The sequence below is a fragment of the Micropterus salmoides genome, unplaced genomic scaffold (genome assembly GCF_014851395.1).
Source record: "Micropterus salmoides isolate LMB-PRFRI ecotype aquatic unplaced genomic scaffold, ASM1485139v1 Ms_hic_scaffold_22, whole genome shotgun sequence".
Classification (NCBI taxonomy): Eukaryota; Metazoa; Chordata; class Actinopteri; order Centrarchiformes; family Centrarchidae; genus Micropterus; species Micropterus salmoides.
In genome coordinates, this window is record NW_024041373.1 from 7,554,659 (window position 1) to 7,572,749 (window position 18,091).

Here is an 18,091-nt window from a genome sequence, read left to right on the forward strand (position 1 = left end):
GGAAGATAAAACCACATGTTGCAGTGGACTGTGTTCATATGTTAAGTTTAGTGGTGCATCCAACAATTTAAAGACATGATATGGGACTCTGGGAATTTGTCATGGCCATTTTTCAATTCTCTGACATTTTACTGACTAAATATTAACTAAATGGTCGATCAATGAATTTTAACAATAGCAACTGCTCACATTTGTGAAACCATAACTGCCCAGTACAATCTCTCAGCTTTATGTGCTTCTGCTGCTGTGTCATTTTCTGTTTTCCTTTCAATGTGCATCACAAACCAAAAGTTGTTCATTTGTGTTATTTCTATGAATTATTTTTTTTGCTCATAAGAATATATATATATATATTTTTTTTCTGCGCCTACAAACTAAATTTGTGTGCAGAAAATAATGTAATTTTTTGTCAAGCGTGAGTCATAGCAGGGCTTGCTGGTTTATTATGTACCTAGTCGTTCAAATGACAATATTTGATACTTGTTCTTTAAGAGCTATGCACTGTTAGTAACACTGCAGGGATAGTAATGGTCCCACAAACTTATATACACTACATAAACACACGCAGTACTACAAATAGATCCTTAGCTTCTTTTTCTTTCAACTCAAGTGATTCATGAGCCGTGGAATGGCGTGACAGGAATGCGCTGATCACTCTGTTGCCTGTCTCTCCAGCTCCACTGAGTAAATAACTGCAGGGATGGAGGGAAAACAGACTGCTGAATGAATAAAAAGACAAAAGGATGAATGAATAAGGGAATGAATGAATGAATGACACAAGTCCAGTAATGTGACTGTCTTGCTATAGTTAAAAGCCAGTTTGTTGCAATGCAGTGCTTGATATGGTGCAGGCAGACAAAAAGTAAGACCACAGCAGTCAGAGTAAACACAAAAGCACACCCATTCAGATCTTTTTAAGCTCCAGTGTATTGGCCAATAAATGGTTTGAGCCTTGCCTGCAGGTTTTAGGGTTTACTCTGGGGTTAGTGCAGAGAGGGGGATTGCAGAAAGGCTTTGGCACACTATCTCAATATTATGGAATAAAAACCGATGGAGATGAAGTGAAGTCTAGTTTCTCTTACGGTTGCATTCATTCTCCATTTCCTACTGAGCTAATGGATTTGAATTAAGTACACTGTGTCCTATGGGTCACAGAGTTCTCACTTTATATCACTGGATGTCTTAACATACAGTATTTTAGCTACTGGCTCTTCCATCCTACTCACATCAATTGGTCTTAATCTTGTAACTTTTGAAAGAAAATAACTAGGATGGGGATCGTTAATTTTTATTGATATTGATACTCTTAATGAGATTGTTTAACGATACCATTATCAATACTTTACTATTATTTGGTGACGGATATTTGGTAAGACCAATCAATCAATCAATCAAACTTTATTTCTAAAGCACATTTAAAAAACAACCAGGTTGACCAAAGTGCTGTACATTGACATGAAACAATAAATAGACAAAATACAACACCAGACAAATACAACACCAGACAAATACAACATACAGTTCTCATGCCAGATTAAAACCCAAGGAATAAAAATGTGATTTAAAAACCGGAAGGCTTGGGGCCCGTCTGACATGGAGAGGCAATTCATTACACAGTCTCGGTGCTGCCACTGAGAAAGCTCGATCCCCGCTGCTCTTGAGCCGTGTTTTAGGGACAACAAGAAGAGACTGGTTTGCAGACCTTAATGACCTTGAAGGAACATGTGGCTTCAACAGATCAGTAATATATACTGGAGCTAGTCCATGAAGGGCTTTAAAAAACAAACAATAAAATCTTAAAATCAATTCTAAAATTAACAGGGAGCCAGTGAAGAGAGGCAAGAACAGGGGAGATGTGATCTCGCTTACGAGTTCCAGTAAGGTGACGAGCGGCAGCATTTTGAACCAGTTGTAGTCGAGAGAGGGAGGCCTGGCTAACACCTACCTACAGAGCATTACAATAGTCAAGCCGTGTTGTGATGAATGCATGTATAACCCTCTCAAAGTCTGTGAGGGATAAAAAGGGCTTAAGCTTAGTAAGAAGCCTAAGTTGAAAGAAACTTGCTTTCACAATAGAATTTATCTGCTTCTCCATTTTAAAATCAAAATCCATTTTTACTCCAAGGTTTGTTACAACAGACTTAACATAAGTTTGCAAAGTGCCCAGGTCTATTTGTGAGACATCAGAGGTGCCACTGGGTCTAAAATCCATGACCTCAGTTTTACTCTCGTTAAAGTTTAAAAAATGTAATGCCATCCAGGCTTTAATATCATTAAAACAGTCAACCAATCTTGTTAAAGAACTACCATCATTTCTTTTGATGGGCAGGTAGATTTGCGAATCATCTGCGTAGAGATGGAAGCTGATGTTGTGTTTTTTAAGATTGATCCAAGCGGATGCAAATAGAGTGAAAAAAGAATTGGCCCGAGAATTGAACCCTGGGGAACTCCACATGTGAGGGACACAGAAGGTGAAATAGAGCCACCAAAACTGACTCTAAAATCTCTGTCAGACAAGTATGACCTAAACCATTCTAAGGCAGTGCCCTTAATCCCCACGCCATGCTCGAGGCGAGACATAAGGATGCTGTGGTCAATTGTGTCAAATGCTGCTGTAAGATCTAAAAGCATAAGAATTGCATAATCTCCAGTATCAGTTGAGATTAAATGATCATTAAAAACTCTTAAAAGTGCAGATTCAGTGCTATGAAATGTCTTAAAACCAGATTGGAACACCTCAAGAACACCATGTGTATCTAAAAAGGACTGCAACTGTAAAAGAACTGCCTTCTCTAAAATCTTTGAGACAAAGGGGAGTTTAGAGATAGGGAGATAGATAGATTGAAAGTGCAGATGTGTCCAAATTTGGTTTCTTGATTAGTGGCTGTACCACTGCTTGTTTAAAATAGGCTGGTACAGAACCTGAAGTAAGACTGATATTTATAATTTCTTGGATGTTAGGTCCAATAGTTTCCCACACCTCTTTAAAAAGGCGAGGTGAGACAATATCAGTGGGACAAAATGTGTAACAGGATTTTTGAGAGTAGAGATGGATACAGTCTCAAATCGGTTAAAAACAGCTGTGCACTCTATGGAAATGGAGGGGTCAAAAGCAGGAAGTGCGATGCTTGCTCTAATTGAGGCAATCTTATCCACAAAAAAATGGAGAAATTTTTCACAGGCCTCAGAGGATGCTACAGGATAGACAGATTGGGGAGTATTGAGAACAGAATAAATTGTTTTAAAAAGAACATGAGGTTTGTGGCAATTATTTGAAATAAAATTTGAGAGATACTTGGTCTTCTCAGCTTTAACAGTTCTCTGATAATTGTGCAAACTTTCTCTAAGAATGTCATAAGAAACCTGCAGATGATCTTTTTTCCATTTGCGCTCAGCTTTCCTACACTGTTGTCTAGCTGTCACTTTTCCAAGGTTCAGATTTGGGTTTTGAACACATGGATTTAAATGGGGCAATGGTGTCAAGAATGTTGCAACAAGTAGATAAAAAAGAAGAGATTAACTCCGCTGTATTTTGACAAGCAGAGGATCCCATAGCCTCCCTAACAATATTAAAAGCACCAGAGAATTGCGCAGCAGTGGTGGGTTTCATCCTGCAGATACGAGGTGGAGCGTATTGCTTAACGGTGCGATAGGGAAGAGAAACGTCAAATAAAACAGGCGCGTGATCAGAGAAGACAGCTTTCGTATATGTCTACATTACAAATGGGTACACCGTATGACAGAACAAGGTCTAATGTGTGACCATGGACCTGTGTCGGACCAGAAACAAACTGTAAGGTTAAAAGCATCGATAAGATTTAAAAAGTCTTTTGCCAGCGGATTTGTAGGACAACATACATGAATATTCATATCCCCTGCAATTAAAATCCGGTCATATTTCTGCATGATTTCAGACAGGAAATCAAAGAAGTCACTGATAAAATCCTTATTATATTTAGGAGGTCGATATATAACTGCACATATTACCGGCTGAGATTGACCCAATTCAAGCATGGTTAGTTCGAAGCTTGAGAAGGAGACCAGTGACAGCTGTCTGCAGTTGTACTTTTTCTTGAAGATAGTAGCAAGTCCAGCTCCTCAAAATAGTTAAAATAAGCGCAATCAGCCGGTAAAAGTTCAGAAAAAGCGCTTGACTCACAAACATTTAGCCAGGTTTCAGTCACGAATAAGAAATCCAAATCATGAGAGGTAAAAAAGTAATTAAGGATGAAGGTCTTATTCGCTAGCGATCTAGCATTGACCAATCTCTGACAGCAAAGGAGGGAGAAAAGTTTTCTGTCCACCCTGATCATATTTGATCAATATTCTAGCAGAGAATCGGAGATCAAGCAGCGTTTGGCGATCGTAGACCAGCAGAGAGTCAATATGTTGTATAAACAGTGAAACAGTATAGACAGTAACAGTAAAAATACAAACAAATTTGACAGCGACGGATGGCCGGCCACACACACTGGCGCCATCTTCAGATCCAAAAGACCAAACGGGCATGAGGTAGGCCTGCACAGCATGAGGAAAATATTCAATGGGCGATAACATTGTTATATATTGTGATGACATATGACTTGCAATAAATAAACAAATATTTAAGTGTGCATATTAGCTGCCTGGTTGTTTTGAAATTATTCATAGGATTAGAATTTAATATTTTAAATACAGCTAAATGCTGTTTCTAGAGCAGCAATATTAATATCTACAACTGCAAATAAACACAATATGTGACATCACAAATACTGAGTGACAATTATAAAAACTCAGTCTGTATCATTCCTCTTCTCTGCTGTTATTCACTGCCTGCAGGTAACGTTACCTGGTTGAAGGAAGAGCGGCTGGTTTGTCTCAGCCAGCAGCTGAGTTTTTAACAGTGTGCCAAATTTTAAGACTACAGACCAGTCTATGATCCAGACAGACAGCTTTCTATTTAGCTTGTTTTTAACATTTGGCTAACTGCCAAGTTAACGTTAGCTGTGTTTGTATAAAAAATACAGGATGACAGACTGAGGCCCCATCCATACTACTGCGTTTTCAAATTAAAACGGAGACCTTTTGCTACGTTTGCACCTCCCATCCAGACTAAGACGAGGAAAACGAAGACCTAAAACAGAGAAGTTTGGAAACGCTGCCGACCCCGTTTTGCATTTCGAAACTCCTGAAGGTGTTTTAGTGAAGACGGGCAAAAACGGAGGACTTTAGAAACGATGACGCAGACTCTCACGCTCGGCTCTCTGATTGGGTCTTATAAGTCAGGCAAAGCAGAAACACGATGCTACTGACAGAGTTTTTGAGTTGGTATTTTTTATTAAAATATTCGGTACCGTGCAAATAACACTTAGGCCTGTCTGCCTACACTTGTAGGCTACTGTGCATGTTGCAGTTTACTTTGCAACGACTCCAAATCTGTTTTCCGCAGCGCGTTACATTCAGTACCAGCTTATTGGTGCATGCAAAAAAAATCTTTCGCCAAATCTTCTGTAACAACGGAATACACCATCTGCTTTATGTTTACACCGGCACGCGCATGCCCAGTGTACCTGATTGGCCAATAGATGTGCATTTTCAGTCGTTTTAATGTAGACGGAGATCACCTCTGATGCAGTTTAAATGAACCCTTTCTACATGTTTACCTTACACACAGTTGTATTGATAAAGTATTGTCTTTTTACTTGTGAAGGTTTTATTGCACGTACTTACAGTAACGAACGTAGCTGTCAGCAACTCAAGTAGTTTGACACTAACTTAACTTCACCCATACGCCCCCAAGCTCAGTTTAACAGTCATGGGTTTTGGCACCACCTCTCTACTCTGCCTGGTGTGACCAGTATCTTATGGTGGCTAATGTTTGGAAACTAGATATTGCTGAGTAAGAGGCATTACTGAGTCTCCCCCCCTAACAGTATGACTCATATCTTCATGTGCTGCTGTTATACTACCTTTTAGTGTTTACTATTATCTTGTAATTATAACTTGTGGCCGCAATTCAGCAACATTGACATTTGCTCATTTTAAACCTGCATTTAAAACTAAAATTTTGGCCACGTGGGGGCAGAGGAAATAAGTAATTTGAGCCATTGTTTATATGAAAATATTTGAAAAATCAGCTTTAAAGCAGATATATTTTATTTTAAACAACACAACCCTGGAATAGTATTTGTCACATTTTAAGTTGAAATAGTGTACTTGTTAGCTAACAGTTGCTTATTTATACACTGAGCAACATTATATTCACTCTCCTTTTAGCTCTGTTTTGATCTCCTACTTTTTCAGCCGTGGCAAGTTATTCTTGACTGAGGAAAATCTCAAATGCCCTCGTATTACTCCTGTAATCACAGCACTCAGGGTTGAAGGTGTGTGTTGTGGGGTGGAGTCAGGAAGCAGCCTCTGGCAGGAGGCACCTGTTGGGTCCATCGTGTTTCTGTCTGTGGCCCGCTCTGACACATCTCCCAGAACCATGGCTCGCAGCCCAAAATATTCCCTTAACCACTAATGACGCACATGCAGCTTCTGCCAACACTTAATAGAGGCTTTTCATATTTTCCCCCTTGTCTATGTCTTTAATTTTACCTATACCATTAATATAGCTCTTTTTACTGCTGCTTCTTAAGTGTTAGCTTAGTGTGCTTGTACATACTTACAGTGGTTGAAAGGGCACCATAAAACATCTAATGCGAGTATTGCGTGCCTCACCCTGGCAAACAAGTGTGTTCGGGGAAAAGCCTTCAGGTATCCACGTTAAGACGTCAAAAGTGTCTTAACAGCTAGTGTTTATAAACAATTAAGTGGCCCACTTATGTAAACAAACCCTGTGCCAGTTGTGTGTAAACAGACAGTGAAGATTGATCCTTTATAATCAGCACTTGGCAGAAATTCTGTAAAAATGCTCATAAAGACAGGGTTTCAATTGCTGAGCTGCTCACCTGAAGTGTTTTCATTCCACCTTATAAGTAGAGGATGGTTACTGGGACACAGACCATCGTCTTGTAACTCAGGGCAACGGGCAACTTTAAGACTGCTGATTGATGCTTGCTGAGGCCAAGGTGTACAGGATGGAGACAGTCAGCCCGTTTGGAACCACCTAGATATTCAGTCCCAATCCACTTCCTTAAGGTTTAATTGCACATGCCGACTGATGCTACACCTTTATCTTTTACCAATATGTCATGCTCTGTGTTTGTTTGTGCTTCCAGGTATATGACTGCACTGACAGACTCCGAGGAAGACGAGCTACGTGATGCAGAAGAGGGGGATCGAGAACAACCTGCAGACAAGTTGTCTGTCCTCCTTGAGAGGATTGACAGTTTGCATCAGGGCACTGAAGGGGACAAAAAGGAAAGTCTTAACCTCCTTTTGGAGCATAGACGGGAGGTGTGTTATATTGGTTAAATTCAATTGAATGGTGTTAGTAGTTCTGTAGCTTGGGACAGACCAGTGTGTCCTTACACTTGTATTTCTGTAGTTTGGACAGAACTCAGATTTTCTTTGGCGGCTAGTCCGAGCTCACTGTGATGTTCATGACATCAGCTCCACTCTGGAGGAGAAGAAGACCCATGCAGAAACAGGTAATCTACCCAACAATGTGTTATTTGCCTCACATCCCTTGGTGCCCTAATATCTGTTATACTGGGGGTTGACCCTGTTATGCTGGTCAACCGCCAGAAACAATGTTTGGTAATTTACAAGTAGACTGAGGACACAGAATACAATGGACCAGAAAGGATTACCTGCAAGTGAAATCGTTAAGTGTTGTATAGTCATCCGTTTTACTAGGAAAGCACTCATAAGGTCCATATTGGTGCTAATATGTCATTCCAGCCTGAAAATACTATATACATACTCCTCCAATATGTATGTAACACAGTACTGATGCTAAATGAACAACACCCCTAGAAAAGCCCTTGTTAACCTTTGTGTTGTGCCCACTGATTATTGGTTCTTGGTAGAAGACACTTGACATTTATAGTCAAGTTTAAGGTCAAATCCTTAATTGGCGTACAGTACTGCACCCTTTCTTTGACTGTTACGATTGTGACCAAGATTTCATTAGAGCTCTCTCATACAGTGTGAAACACACTACACTGAGCTTTTTAGAATCTTGTTATCACACAGTCTATTAGCTCCATAACACATTTGCCAAGTTTTCTGATAAACTATTGCTATTGAGTTATCAGTGTGAAATTGCTATGCAAATGTTTTCCACATACTATAAATAAACATGTCATGCACTTTACAAAGAGGGACACCTTACAGTCTGAAAGTCAACTTCATGATGACAAAATGTTTCTCTGGCTCTTTAAAAGCAAGGTACAAGGACCTTCCGTGCTTGTCTTGTGTTACACTCAGACTTTGCACTGCAGACCATAATGCTTCCCCCCCCCTCAAACAGAGGCTGTTTTGTGATTCTACTGTAGTTCAGACTGGATTGACCTGTTTCTCTGTAATCCTTCCTCATCAATGTGCCTCTAATTAGAGCTGGCCAGGTGCTTCCTGCAAAGACACCTGTGTCAAAGCATTTGACAGCCTCAGAGGCATGGCTATTTAAAGCAACAGACCATCATATTTAACATTCATTTAGATATTAATAGGACAGATGGAATGAGACACTTGTGATGAAGGATTTAAAACTGATCTCTCTTCTTGGATTGTATTTCCTGTCACTGTTTTTATTGCTTTAATCCAGCTCCCTGGGATGTTTCTTGATTTATGTATATCCTGTTGTGTTTTCTCAGTCAACACTCTCCTCGGCTGTACTAATCCATCCTCTGTTCTTCTGTCGTGTGAACAGCAATGTCAGGGGTGAATCGTGTGTGTTGAATTTTTGTTTCAGTGGCGCATCATTATCTGTTGTATATCTTTTTTTCTTTCCTCTTAGGGAAGAAAGTTGGTGAGGAAGCAGTGAGTCTGAACCCTACATGTCCTGAGTGTCATCAGTGGTATGTTTGAGTTGTTTCCTTCTACACGCACTTTCATCATTTAAAAGCTACATTGTGTTCTGTTTTAATAAAGTCTTTAGAGCTGCCATTTCCAAAGCAAGTCAATCCAGGATACTTGAATATACAGACATGCTGTCTTTGAGCCCCACTGTATGAATCACCTATGAATAAAGGAATAAACACATGAACTTTTTCCAGGTGAAGGTGTTGGGCACGATGGATTTTTGAGTGACGTGTCTGCCTGGAGCAGCAGTTCCTGTTTGAATGGTTGTTTGACCCCATTTCTTTGGGCAGTTTAGCAAATAAAACATAGATGAGTCCAGAGGAACATCTCAGAAAGCCCACAGGGGTAAAGAGTGAATTAAATGTGAATTATGTTAATGTTAATGCAGTGAGAAGTGCATATTTTGTGAAATGAGAGTGAAACAGTGGTTCTTACCAGAGCATTGCTGCATGCTTTGCAGACATGCATGTTTGTGAAATAATAGTAGCTTACCTTCCAAACATCTCCTTACTGCAGACCACCCCCTCAGCCACCTGATAGCATCACATCCAGTTTTAGGAATGTAAACACGACCTAGGTTAACTTAGCTCAGATAGACTGACAGTTACTTTGTAGTAACTCATGTGATAAATGGTCTTCTGTCTTTAGTGCTTGGGGTTATGCTGATGATACATGTGGTGCCAAAGGCAATGTGGATTTGTGTCCAGCTCATAACATTTGTCTGCTGTGGTCTATTGTCTGACTTGTCCCACAGAAATATCTTAAGACATTTTTGTTGCATGTCTGATGCTAGTGGTCAAAATGGCTAATAATTCCCTGATTTCTGAATGGTCCCTAGCATAACAGTAAGTTAAGAGGAATTTTGCAGCCGTAGGTCATTCTCAGACAAAGGAAATCAGGTGAGCCTCCTCTCCCCTTGTATACCTCCCTGGTTGCTCTGTGACTCAGGGAAAAATCCCCAAGCTTTTAATTAGTTGTGCAGAGTGGGCCTGATGGCATGAATCCCGTTTGTATTTGTGCAGGCCCCAGTGGTGCATTCCTCATCTGGAACACTGCTCATGTCAAAACTTGACTGTTGATCATACATGGAATCCATGGCTGGAATAGAGAGATGAAGATTGCACCAGATGCAGCTTTTGAGATCAGCTTGCAACTGCTGGGGGCCCCCTTTTTATTTAGCTTTGTTTAACTCCTGTTCAGCATTGAGCATATATGAAATCCATACAGTAAACAGTGTCCTGTGCTTGCTTTTTTATGTAATGTTAATAGTTTCCCCAGTGTATGTATTTGTTACCATTTATTACACACCCTGAATTAGTGTCCTGTGTAATTGAGATCATGTGGTTACTAACTGTATACATGCGTTTGAAGTGTTCTCATGGAAAATAGACCCTAACTGCCTGCTCGAGCCAGCAGCTCTGTTTGCTCTATTCGTTAAGGAATAATTAGCATTAGCTCATTGCACATACCGCAGCACTCGATGTCAAGTGAAATAGAAGGCCGTGTTTGTTTAGTTAATTAAGAGCAACAGCTTTAGAAAAGCTTAATGCTTAATCCTATATCCACTAATGGAATTTGTAAGATTCTTAAACTGAGCAGAAACTCTGTCTAAATCGAATGGACAGGGAAAAGTAGGTAAAGCCGCACTTTGAGAGGGGAGGAGGCAGGGATTGGGGACTGTGCCAGGCAGTGTTGCAAGGAAGTTTATGTCTGAGGTAACTGTTTACTTAGAGTACCGATGCCGTGAGAAAACTTGTTACCTGTTTTCCTGAATGCCGCCCAGCTAGTCACAATTTGGCAGATGTTCCCTGCTTCTGAAGCTACTTATAGAGACTTCTTTGCATAACCCAAGTCAGAACCTTTCCATTGCCAACTACCCTAATTTAACTCTGTCAAGGTTTTGGAATGGATTCAAATGGATGCAGAATGTTTCTTTTAATGTGTAAGATCTAACAGATGATTTTAAACTTACATTTTTGTAACAGCTTTTTTTCAAATCTGTTAAAATACATGCACAAATGAAAATGATGCAGCACAACTGAAATGTGCATGCAATACAATGATGAAATATATAGCACAACACAAACTATGTCATTACTGTAATGTCGAAATGAATATACGTATACGATTTTCATCACCAACACATAAACAGTAGTAGAAAGAAGAGGCCACAGTTTCTTCATCGTTTATTACCTGTAAATACCTGCAAGTTTGGAGGATTAGAGCATAATTACAATTCCCACCAAATGAGTTTTAACATTATTATTATTATTATTTGTGGCAATTGGCCGAAGGGAGATGCAGTATATCAGGAAATTGTAGCCGGTAAACCACAGTGACCTAATGCATATTCACTCAGACATCTTTGAGTGACATCTTAGCATGTAGCGTGAGGAGGACAGTCTCAGCAAACCTGCTCTGTTGTTCCTGTAGCTTCCATGGCACAGATGTTGGTGAATGCACTGTGTCTCTGTGAAAGTTACAATTGCTTTAACTGTATACCACTTAAGGGCCTGGATCCCCACATACTTTTGAATATAGACCAATTAAGTCTTAACGGGCAAATAAAGCATGTCCTCCTTTCAGTGGCTCCTCCTAATGCAGTCTCTTTTTGACTACATTTTTGGGGACACAAACAGTGTATACTTTGTACTCTTGTACAGTATCCCATAATTCACTGTGTGCTGGTAAAATAAGGTTTGGACTAGTCCGTCTTGTTTGGGGAGGAGGAGCAGGTTCAGGTTCCTTGTAGGGGCACGGCCCATGAAGAATAGGCTGTGCCCCAACAAAGACCCAGCCTTTGACACAACTAAAATTGGTACACACTTCCATTGCCTACTAGGGCTGAACTATTAAATAAATTATTGAAATTGCCAAGTGCAATATATATTGCAAATATCGCAGGAGCTGCAATTTTTTGATAAAGGTCAAATGCGTCACAACATACCATTAAAATGAAAGCATTGTGGTGATAATTGCCTCTCATTTGCATTTTGTCCAAATGAGAACAAAACGACAAACCATTTCCAATATTATTGTGTCAAGAGCCGACATGTCTGAAACATTATAATACCCAGAGTGACCTGCCTGCACAATGTCTACAAGCAGGTTTTACAATCACGATGCCTGCTCAACCATCGACCATCTGTCAGACATCGCCGATGGACGATGGCATCGTCTATGGGCCCAACCCTAGATCAGCTGATAAGATTTTTTTAAACACTTCAATATCGATATTAGTATCATCCTCAACAATCCTGTGTCCACATTCACATAAGTGTATATTTAACTCCAAGTTGAAAAAATGTGAAGTAGGTACACATAACAGACGACATAACTACATTATCATAGAACCAGGGATTAGACTATATAACCAAAAGCTTTATTAAAAACTGTTGTTTTCTGATGTGCATCTACAAGTTGCAAGCCATTTGTGAACTTCATTCAGTCAGAAACATGCAGCGTCCTTTCTGGGAGGCTGTACATTTGCCATTTGAAGACCTGAAGTGATGATTGAATGTGATGTCTATGTAACAGTCGTCACTTCACAAGAGCTTACGCGTACTTTCCTACTCTGTCATGCAACAAATCTCTGTAAATTTTCCCTGGAGAGGTGGATGAGGACTTTTTTGAAGTTGGAAGTGTACTGAGGCACTTCAGTCAAAGCACCATTGAGATGAATACCATCAGCGTCTCCATAGCTCTCCACACTGTCATCCCCTAAATTTTCAAATTCTCTGTGTGTTTCAAAGTAGACGCCTCCAACCCTCAGGTTTCATTCTTCAAAAGCACTCCAGTAATGTGTAGCTGTCGTGTCGGCCTGGTATGTGGTTCACAAGTGAGATATAGCGTAAGATGTGTTTTTGTCTTTGTGTGTATGAATGTGTGTGAGTGAGCATACAGTATGCCTGCGTTGGGTTAGACGTGGTGCTTTGGTGACAGTGAGCGCAAAGCCTGTTTGTATAATCTCAGCAGGCTGACAGCTGCGGGATGTGATTGCATTCTTGTATCGCCGGCTTTGTTTATAGATGCATTTTCAATGGCCTGACAGTGTGAATTCAGCCCATGTAAAGACTATAGGGCCTCTCTGATGATACAAAGGCCCACGGATTAAGCAGGAAGCCTGTGGCAGTGCTAGCCAGAGGAGGGGGCAGTATGGGGTCACTTTGAACTCTACAAAGACAACTTTAATTTCAAACACGTGCCCCTGTTTGACGCGATCATCTAAATGTCACCGTGGCAGCATTGTGCTCTGTTCACTGTGGAAACTGTGTGTGTGTGTGTGTGTGTAAACTTCAGACCTCACTGTACTCTGACACACACCAGTAAATCCCAACTCCCATGCAAACGCTATCAGCTCATTCTGTCAGGGGCTAAGTCTATCAGCGTACTTCACACACTCCCACACATCTCACCAACGTGGTCTTTAAAAATTCCTCCTCCTGTTTCTGTACAAGTTTTAGCCTGGAGTCCCGCTTGGCCCTCTCTGTCTTGAATGAGCTCTCTATGTTTTGATGTGAAGGCTGAAATCAATCTGCTGTTTCCGCCAGGCAGCTGACATGTAGGCCCTTCTGTTTTTGCCCAGTGGAGTGGGGGATTTCACTGAGCCGGGATAAAACCACAGACTAACCTTGCGCAATTAATTGTTCTATCCTCCTCTCATCTTGACCCTGTCATGTTTTGCCGCCACCGTTCCTCCTCCTCCTCTTGATATTTCCTTTTTCGTACCTTACATTAGACAGTCAAAGAGAGATAGTATTTCAACTCAGAAAGAAAGGAAAGGATAAACAACAGCGGGTTGGCTGAGGCAGGACACACCTCCCTACATCTTCACATCCCATCTCCCCTCCCCTTACCTGTCGTGGTGCTGTTTCACACAATCACAATAGAAATGTTGCATAACACCAAAAACTACACACACTCCATCTCCTCCAGGGTGCAGAAAATCTGATCTGATCTATATCATTAAATCTGATCTATTTAATGTTTTATTTTTGTTAATAATGCATATAGAAGACAGAAGCATAGGATGAGGATGAACTTTAAAATAATCACAAATGCAAACTCCCCCCCAGTCTAACTCTATAGGAGAAAGTCCAGGTGCAGAGTGAGCCAACGCAGCCCTGTCACTAGCAAACACTGCCAAAATTGCTACATGCTGAATAATGTTTGCCAATCAGAGGGAAGTAAAAATATGTCTTGCCAGTAGCCTGACTGTTGAGTATTCTCTCCCACAGCCCTCACCTGGGCAATGCTCGATCTCCGTTATGATCACTATTCCTCTCTGGTATCTAGTAAGATAATTGCATTTAATCACAACCACAGGAGAGGAATGACTAATTGGTTGCATTCTGAGCTGTGGGTGATTTCAAGGAGTGAAATGAATAATTTTTTTTTTATTAGCGATTAATTTGCAGTTGGAGTTCCAACCACGTTTTTTGTCCCAATCCGAGGCTTTTAAGTTTAATATCTGCCGATTCCCAGTCCCTATACGATACTTGTATTTTCCCCGAGAATACAGTTGAACAGTGCACACTTAAAGTACATTGAATTAAATAAAATTCTCCAGCATTCTTTGCCTGAGTTAGCTGAGTGAACCCTATTCAGGTCAGGGCTCTGCACTAACCTTTTTCCCCAGGAGCACATGTGCTCCTAAATGGGGAAAAAAAAGAGCACAGTGAAAAATGTTTAAGTTACACAGAGTTTATTAACAAACTATTTATTAAAATCATGTTTATACTACTGCGTCTACTCCTGCTCCTCGTGTGCATTTATGATGTGAAACCAGTGGAGGACTATGGGCTGGTATGTGGACACCTGGCATGCGCCCAAAATATTGTCAAAGCTTTGTAAAATATTGATTGAACAGATTTCTTGAAAATTTGACACATTGGCAACAGCTTTTAAAACACTGATCACGCTCATGTTTTTGTGTAATGAGCTGCTCAAGTGGCCACAGATCGCCATGTCCCTCAGTATTTCTCCAACTTTGTTTTGAACGGGCAAGCATCGGCTCTGTCCCGCCGCTCTGCCCGCTCTACACACAATACTCTGAAAAGCTGTGATTCCATAGTTAAATGAATAGACAAGCCACGCTGCGGGTTTGAATGGAGAGTGAAGCCAATTTTGGGCCTATATAACACTACTACATGGCTACTTCCTGCTGGCACCAGGGTCTACTGCGCATGATAGCGCAGCAAAAGTGCGGTTTAATGACGTAGAGCAACGGCAGAAACACTGTAATTCTGGTAGCTGCATGGCTGCAACATGCTGCACCAACAAAAACTATTTTGGCTCAGTGCGTTTGTCCAGCTTGGATTGTGACTCTGTTTAATTAGCCCACATACAAGGCTCACTTGCCAAAGACGTAACGTAGCATCACTGCTGGCCGAATAGGTTTCTTAGATTCCACTGAGGGCTTCTTATTTAAACAATACGTTTACATCTCTCGTGTGATGGGATGTCGCAGGGTCTTGACAATCATGGAACCCTTCATGTAAGCTTTGATTGGCTTTGAACTTTTGCTTACCTGCTCGAGTGGTACATGCAGATTTTTCACTCAGGTTGGATATTTTACTACCGCCTTGCAGACATTACAAGTGGCTGTTGGACTGCTTTTGTTTTCCAATTTGAAATATTTCCACACTGCAGACATTTTAGTCACGTACTGCCACAAACTGCTCTCTGTTAATGACACTTGTGTGACAGCTAATGCAAAACAAGGGATCAGGCTGAGGTTCATGCTCAAGAAAAGTAAAAAAAATGCCTTGATCAGCCCGATCTCGATCGTAAATATCAGATCGGGACGTCCCTTGTCCAAATATATGGAAACATGATTGCTACCATTTCCCACAGACCAATGTGATGTCTGCATATTACTTGTGTTGTTCGTCAACAGTCCAAAACCCAACGATATTCAATCTACTGTGATCCAGAAAAGGAAAGAGCAGGAATAAGAGTCATGCTAGCAGCTCTGTGAGTAGTAGAATTGTGAAATTAAAACAAAGGGGAGCACTAATATTGTTCCACAACAACCACACTAATAAGGCTGCGTGCAGATGTGTCTGCAGACATTGTTTTTCCCGTGTGCAATTATCTCAAAATTCTGAAGATTGACATTTCTTTTAGTGTGGCTGAAAAGTGTTTAATCAAGCAAACGTATTTTTTAAGTAATATTTTTGTTAAATGCTCAAATATACCAGCTCCAAATGAGAATTGTTCACACTTTTCACTAATTATTTTTGAGCCACTACTTTGGTTTTTTCAATTTGTTAAAATTGTATCATGCAGCCAGAACATTTAACCAATGGATGCTGTCATCAACTCTTACTACTTGTATGACAGGAGCTCAGACTTTGATTAAAATGTTGTGTGGCCAGGCGCAGACCAGCTACTGTCCTGGCTCTGTTTCCTCACAGCAGATATTTAGTCACCTGTGATGGATTTGCTCAAAGCCTTCACATCCAGCAGTCTGTTTTCGTTGGAAGCCAGGCAGCACAACTGCAAACAGATAGCATCTCTGCACTCATCGAGCGCCAACCAGCGGCAGCGCAGCAGCCCTGCGCTACCTTAAGAAAATAAACTCAAATCTTTTTGGTTACAGTTACACACAATTCATCTGCCTTTGTTTGCTTTGCAGAGAATATTTAGGGAACTTGAAAGTGATGTGGTTTGTACTTGTCTTATCACTGTTTTCCACACCGCCCATACTAAGTAGGAGTAATGTTGGTTAGCACTTAGCACATAGATTAATGTTTGCATGATGTTTCACCCAGTTATAACTGCCTGAATGTTTTTTTTCTTTTGGTATATTTTCATCAGGTTATGGTTGGAGTGTTGTCAACTGAAGTCGAATCACCCAGTTTCTTACTTGCCAGTGAGAAAGACCTACTTTGTCTTAATTTAGTAATTATCTGCTAATCATGTAGTAGACCACAGCTCACTTCATCTCGTCATTTTTTTCCTCAGTGTTGTAATCTGTGTCGGCATGCTGTGCCTGATCACAATCCATAGATTGAGACAGAAAGAGTAAGAGCGCCTGCAGTGAACAGCAGCCCACCACCCAATTATGCCCTCTTAAAAAACCCATTCACACACCAGACACCGCAGTACACACACGCCGTTTCCAATTGCACATTCCATGAACCATCAGCACCAACATGTCAGACGACACTGTCAGATGACCTTTGTACCCACTGATCCTTCATTTAAAAAGGTGTTTATGTCGCTCTGTGGTGTTTGACAGAGTACCAGCAGGATTAAAGCAGTCTTGCGGTGAAAAGACTTTGATCAGCTCCCTCCTCTCCTCTCCAAACCCACAGCGTCATGTTGACTTACAGATCCCAAAGCTGAGATCGCTCTTTGTTTCCCCTCCACCTGCCCGTTGGTCCAAGTCAGTGTATTAATTAGTGGTTGAAGAAATAAGGTGAAGCAGCTTTTTTCTGCTAGAGTCTTGCTAAAGAAGGTTGAGTGTTGGTACTTTTTAATGTCCTTTTGGTTTCTCATTGTTAGTGACCCAGAGAAAAGGTGGTGTGACTGAAAGGTGCTGCCGAATTTCTCTCCAACCCTCCCCACCAACGCATGACTTCTGTATTGTAGTCAGTCAGGACTGGGCAAGCAAAAACTACTTGTTGGTGTCATTGTAATTTTCATTCATTTCATTCATTTAATTCGAACTTGTCAGAAAGGCTCTAAATGTGAGATTCTTCCAGTTGGAGGTTTTAACCGATGTACAAGTACAGTATCAGCTGAGAGTAAGACGGTTCTTTGGTGAGCTAATGGTGCAGTGAAAATCAATCCTGTCTTTTGCTCCTTTCTTTATTCTGCTTTCAGACAAGTGAATTCCTCTGATACTCTACTATCCGCATCATAATGATGAGGCATAGTACCTCTAGACAGAGGTGATCTTGTCGAGCAAGTTCAAAGACTCAAATTGCTGGACCAACTGGGCGGGTGGATTAAGTGATAGTGTTGAGGTGCCCTTGTGTAAGACACTCAATCCCCAGCTGTCGTAAGGCTAGGGTATGCTCCAAACAAACAAATTTATATGAGGTGTTGTCCGACCACTTAAGGCAACAGTGTTCCGGACGGCCATACTCAAAGGCGAGTGAAAATCATTCAAAAATGGGGGTAACTGATATGT

General features: G+C 40.8%; 1 protein-coding gene across 3 annotated transcripts in view; it reads left to right on the forward strand.

The window, feature by feature from the left end:
- The window catches only part of LOC119916913 (regulator of microtubule dynamics protein 2), a 36,512-nt gene that overhangs the window by 12,182 nt on the left and 6,239 nt on the right, over nt 1–18,091 (forward strand). For all 3 annotated transcript variants that reach the window (XM_038736892.1, XM_038736893.1, XM_038736894.1), the window contains 3 exons: nt 7,203–7,380; nt 7,472–7,574; nt 8,885–8,945. In XM_038736892.1, coding sequence (XP_038592820.1) covers nt 7,203–7,380; nt 7,472–7,574; nt 8,885–8,945 — 342 coding nt within the window. The remainder of the gene's footprint in view (nt 1–7,202; nt 7,381–7,471; nt 7,575–8,884; nt 8,946–18,091) is intronic.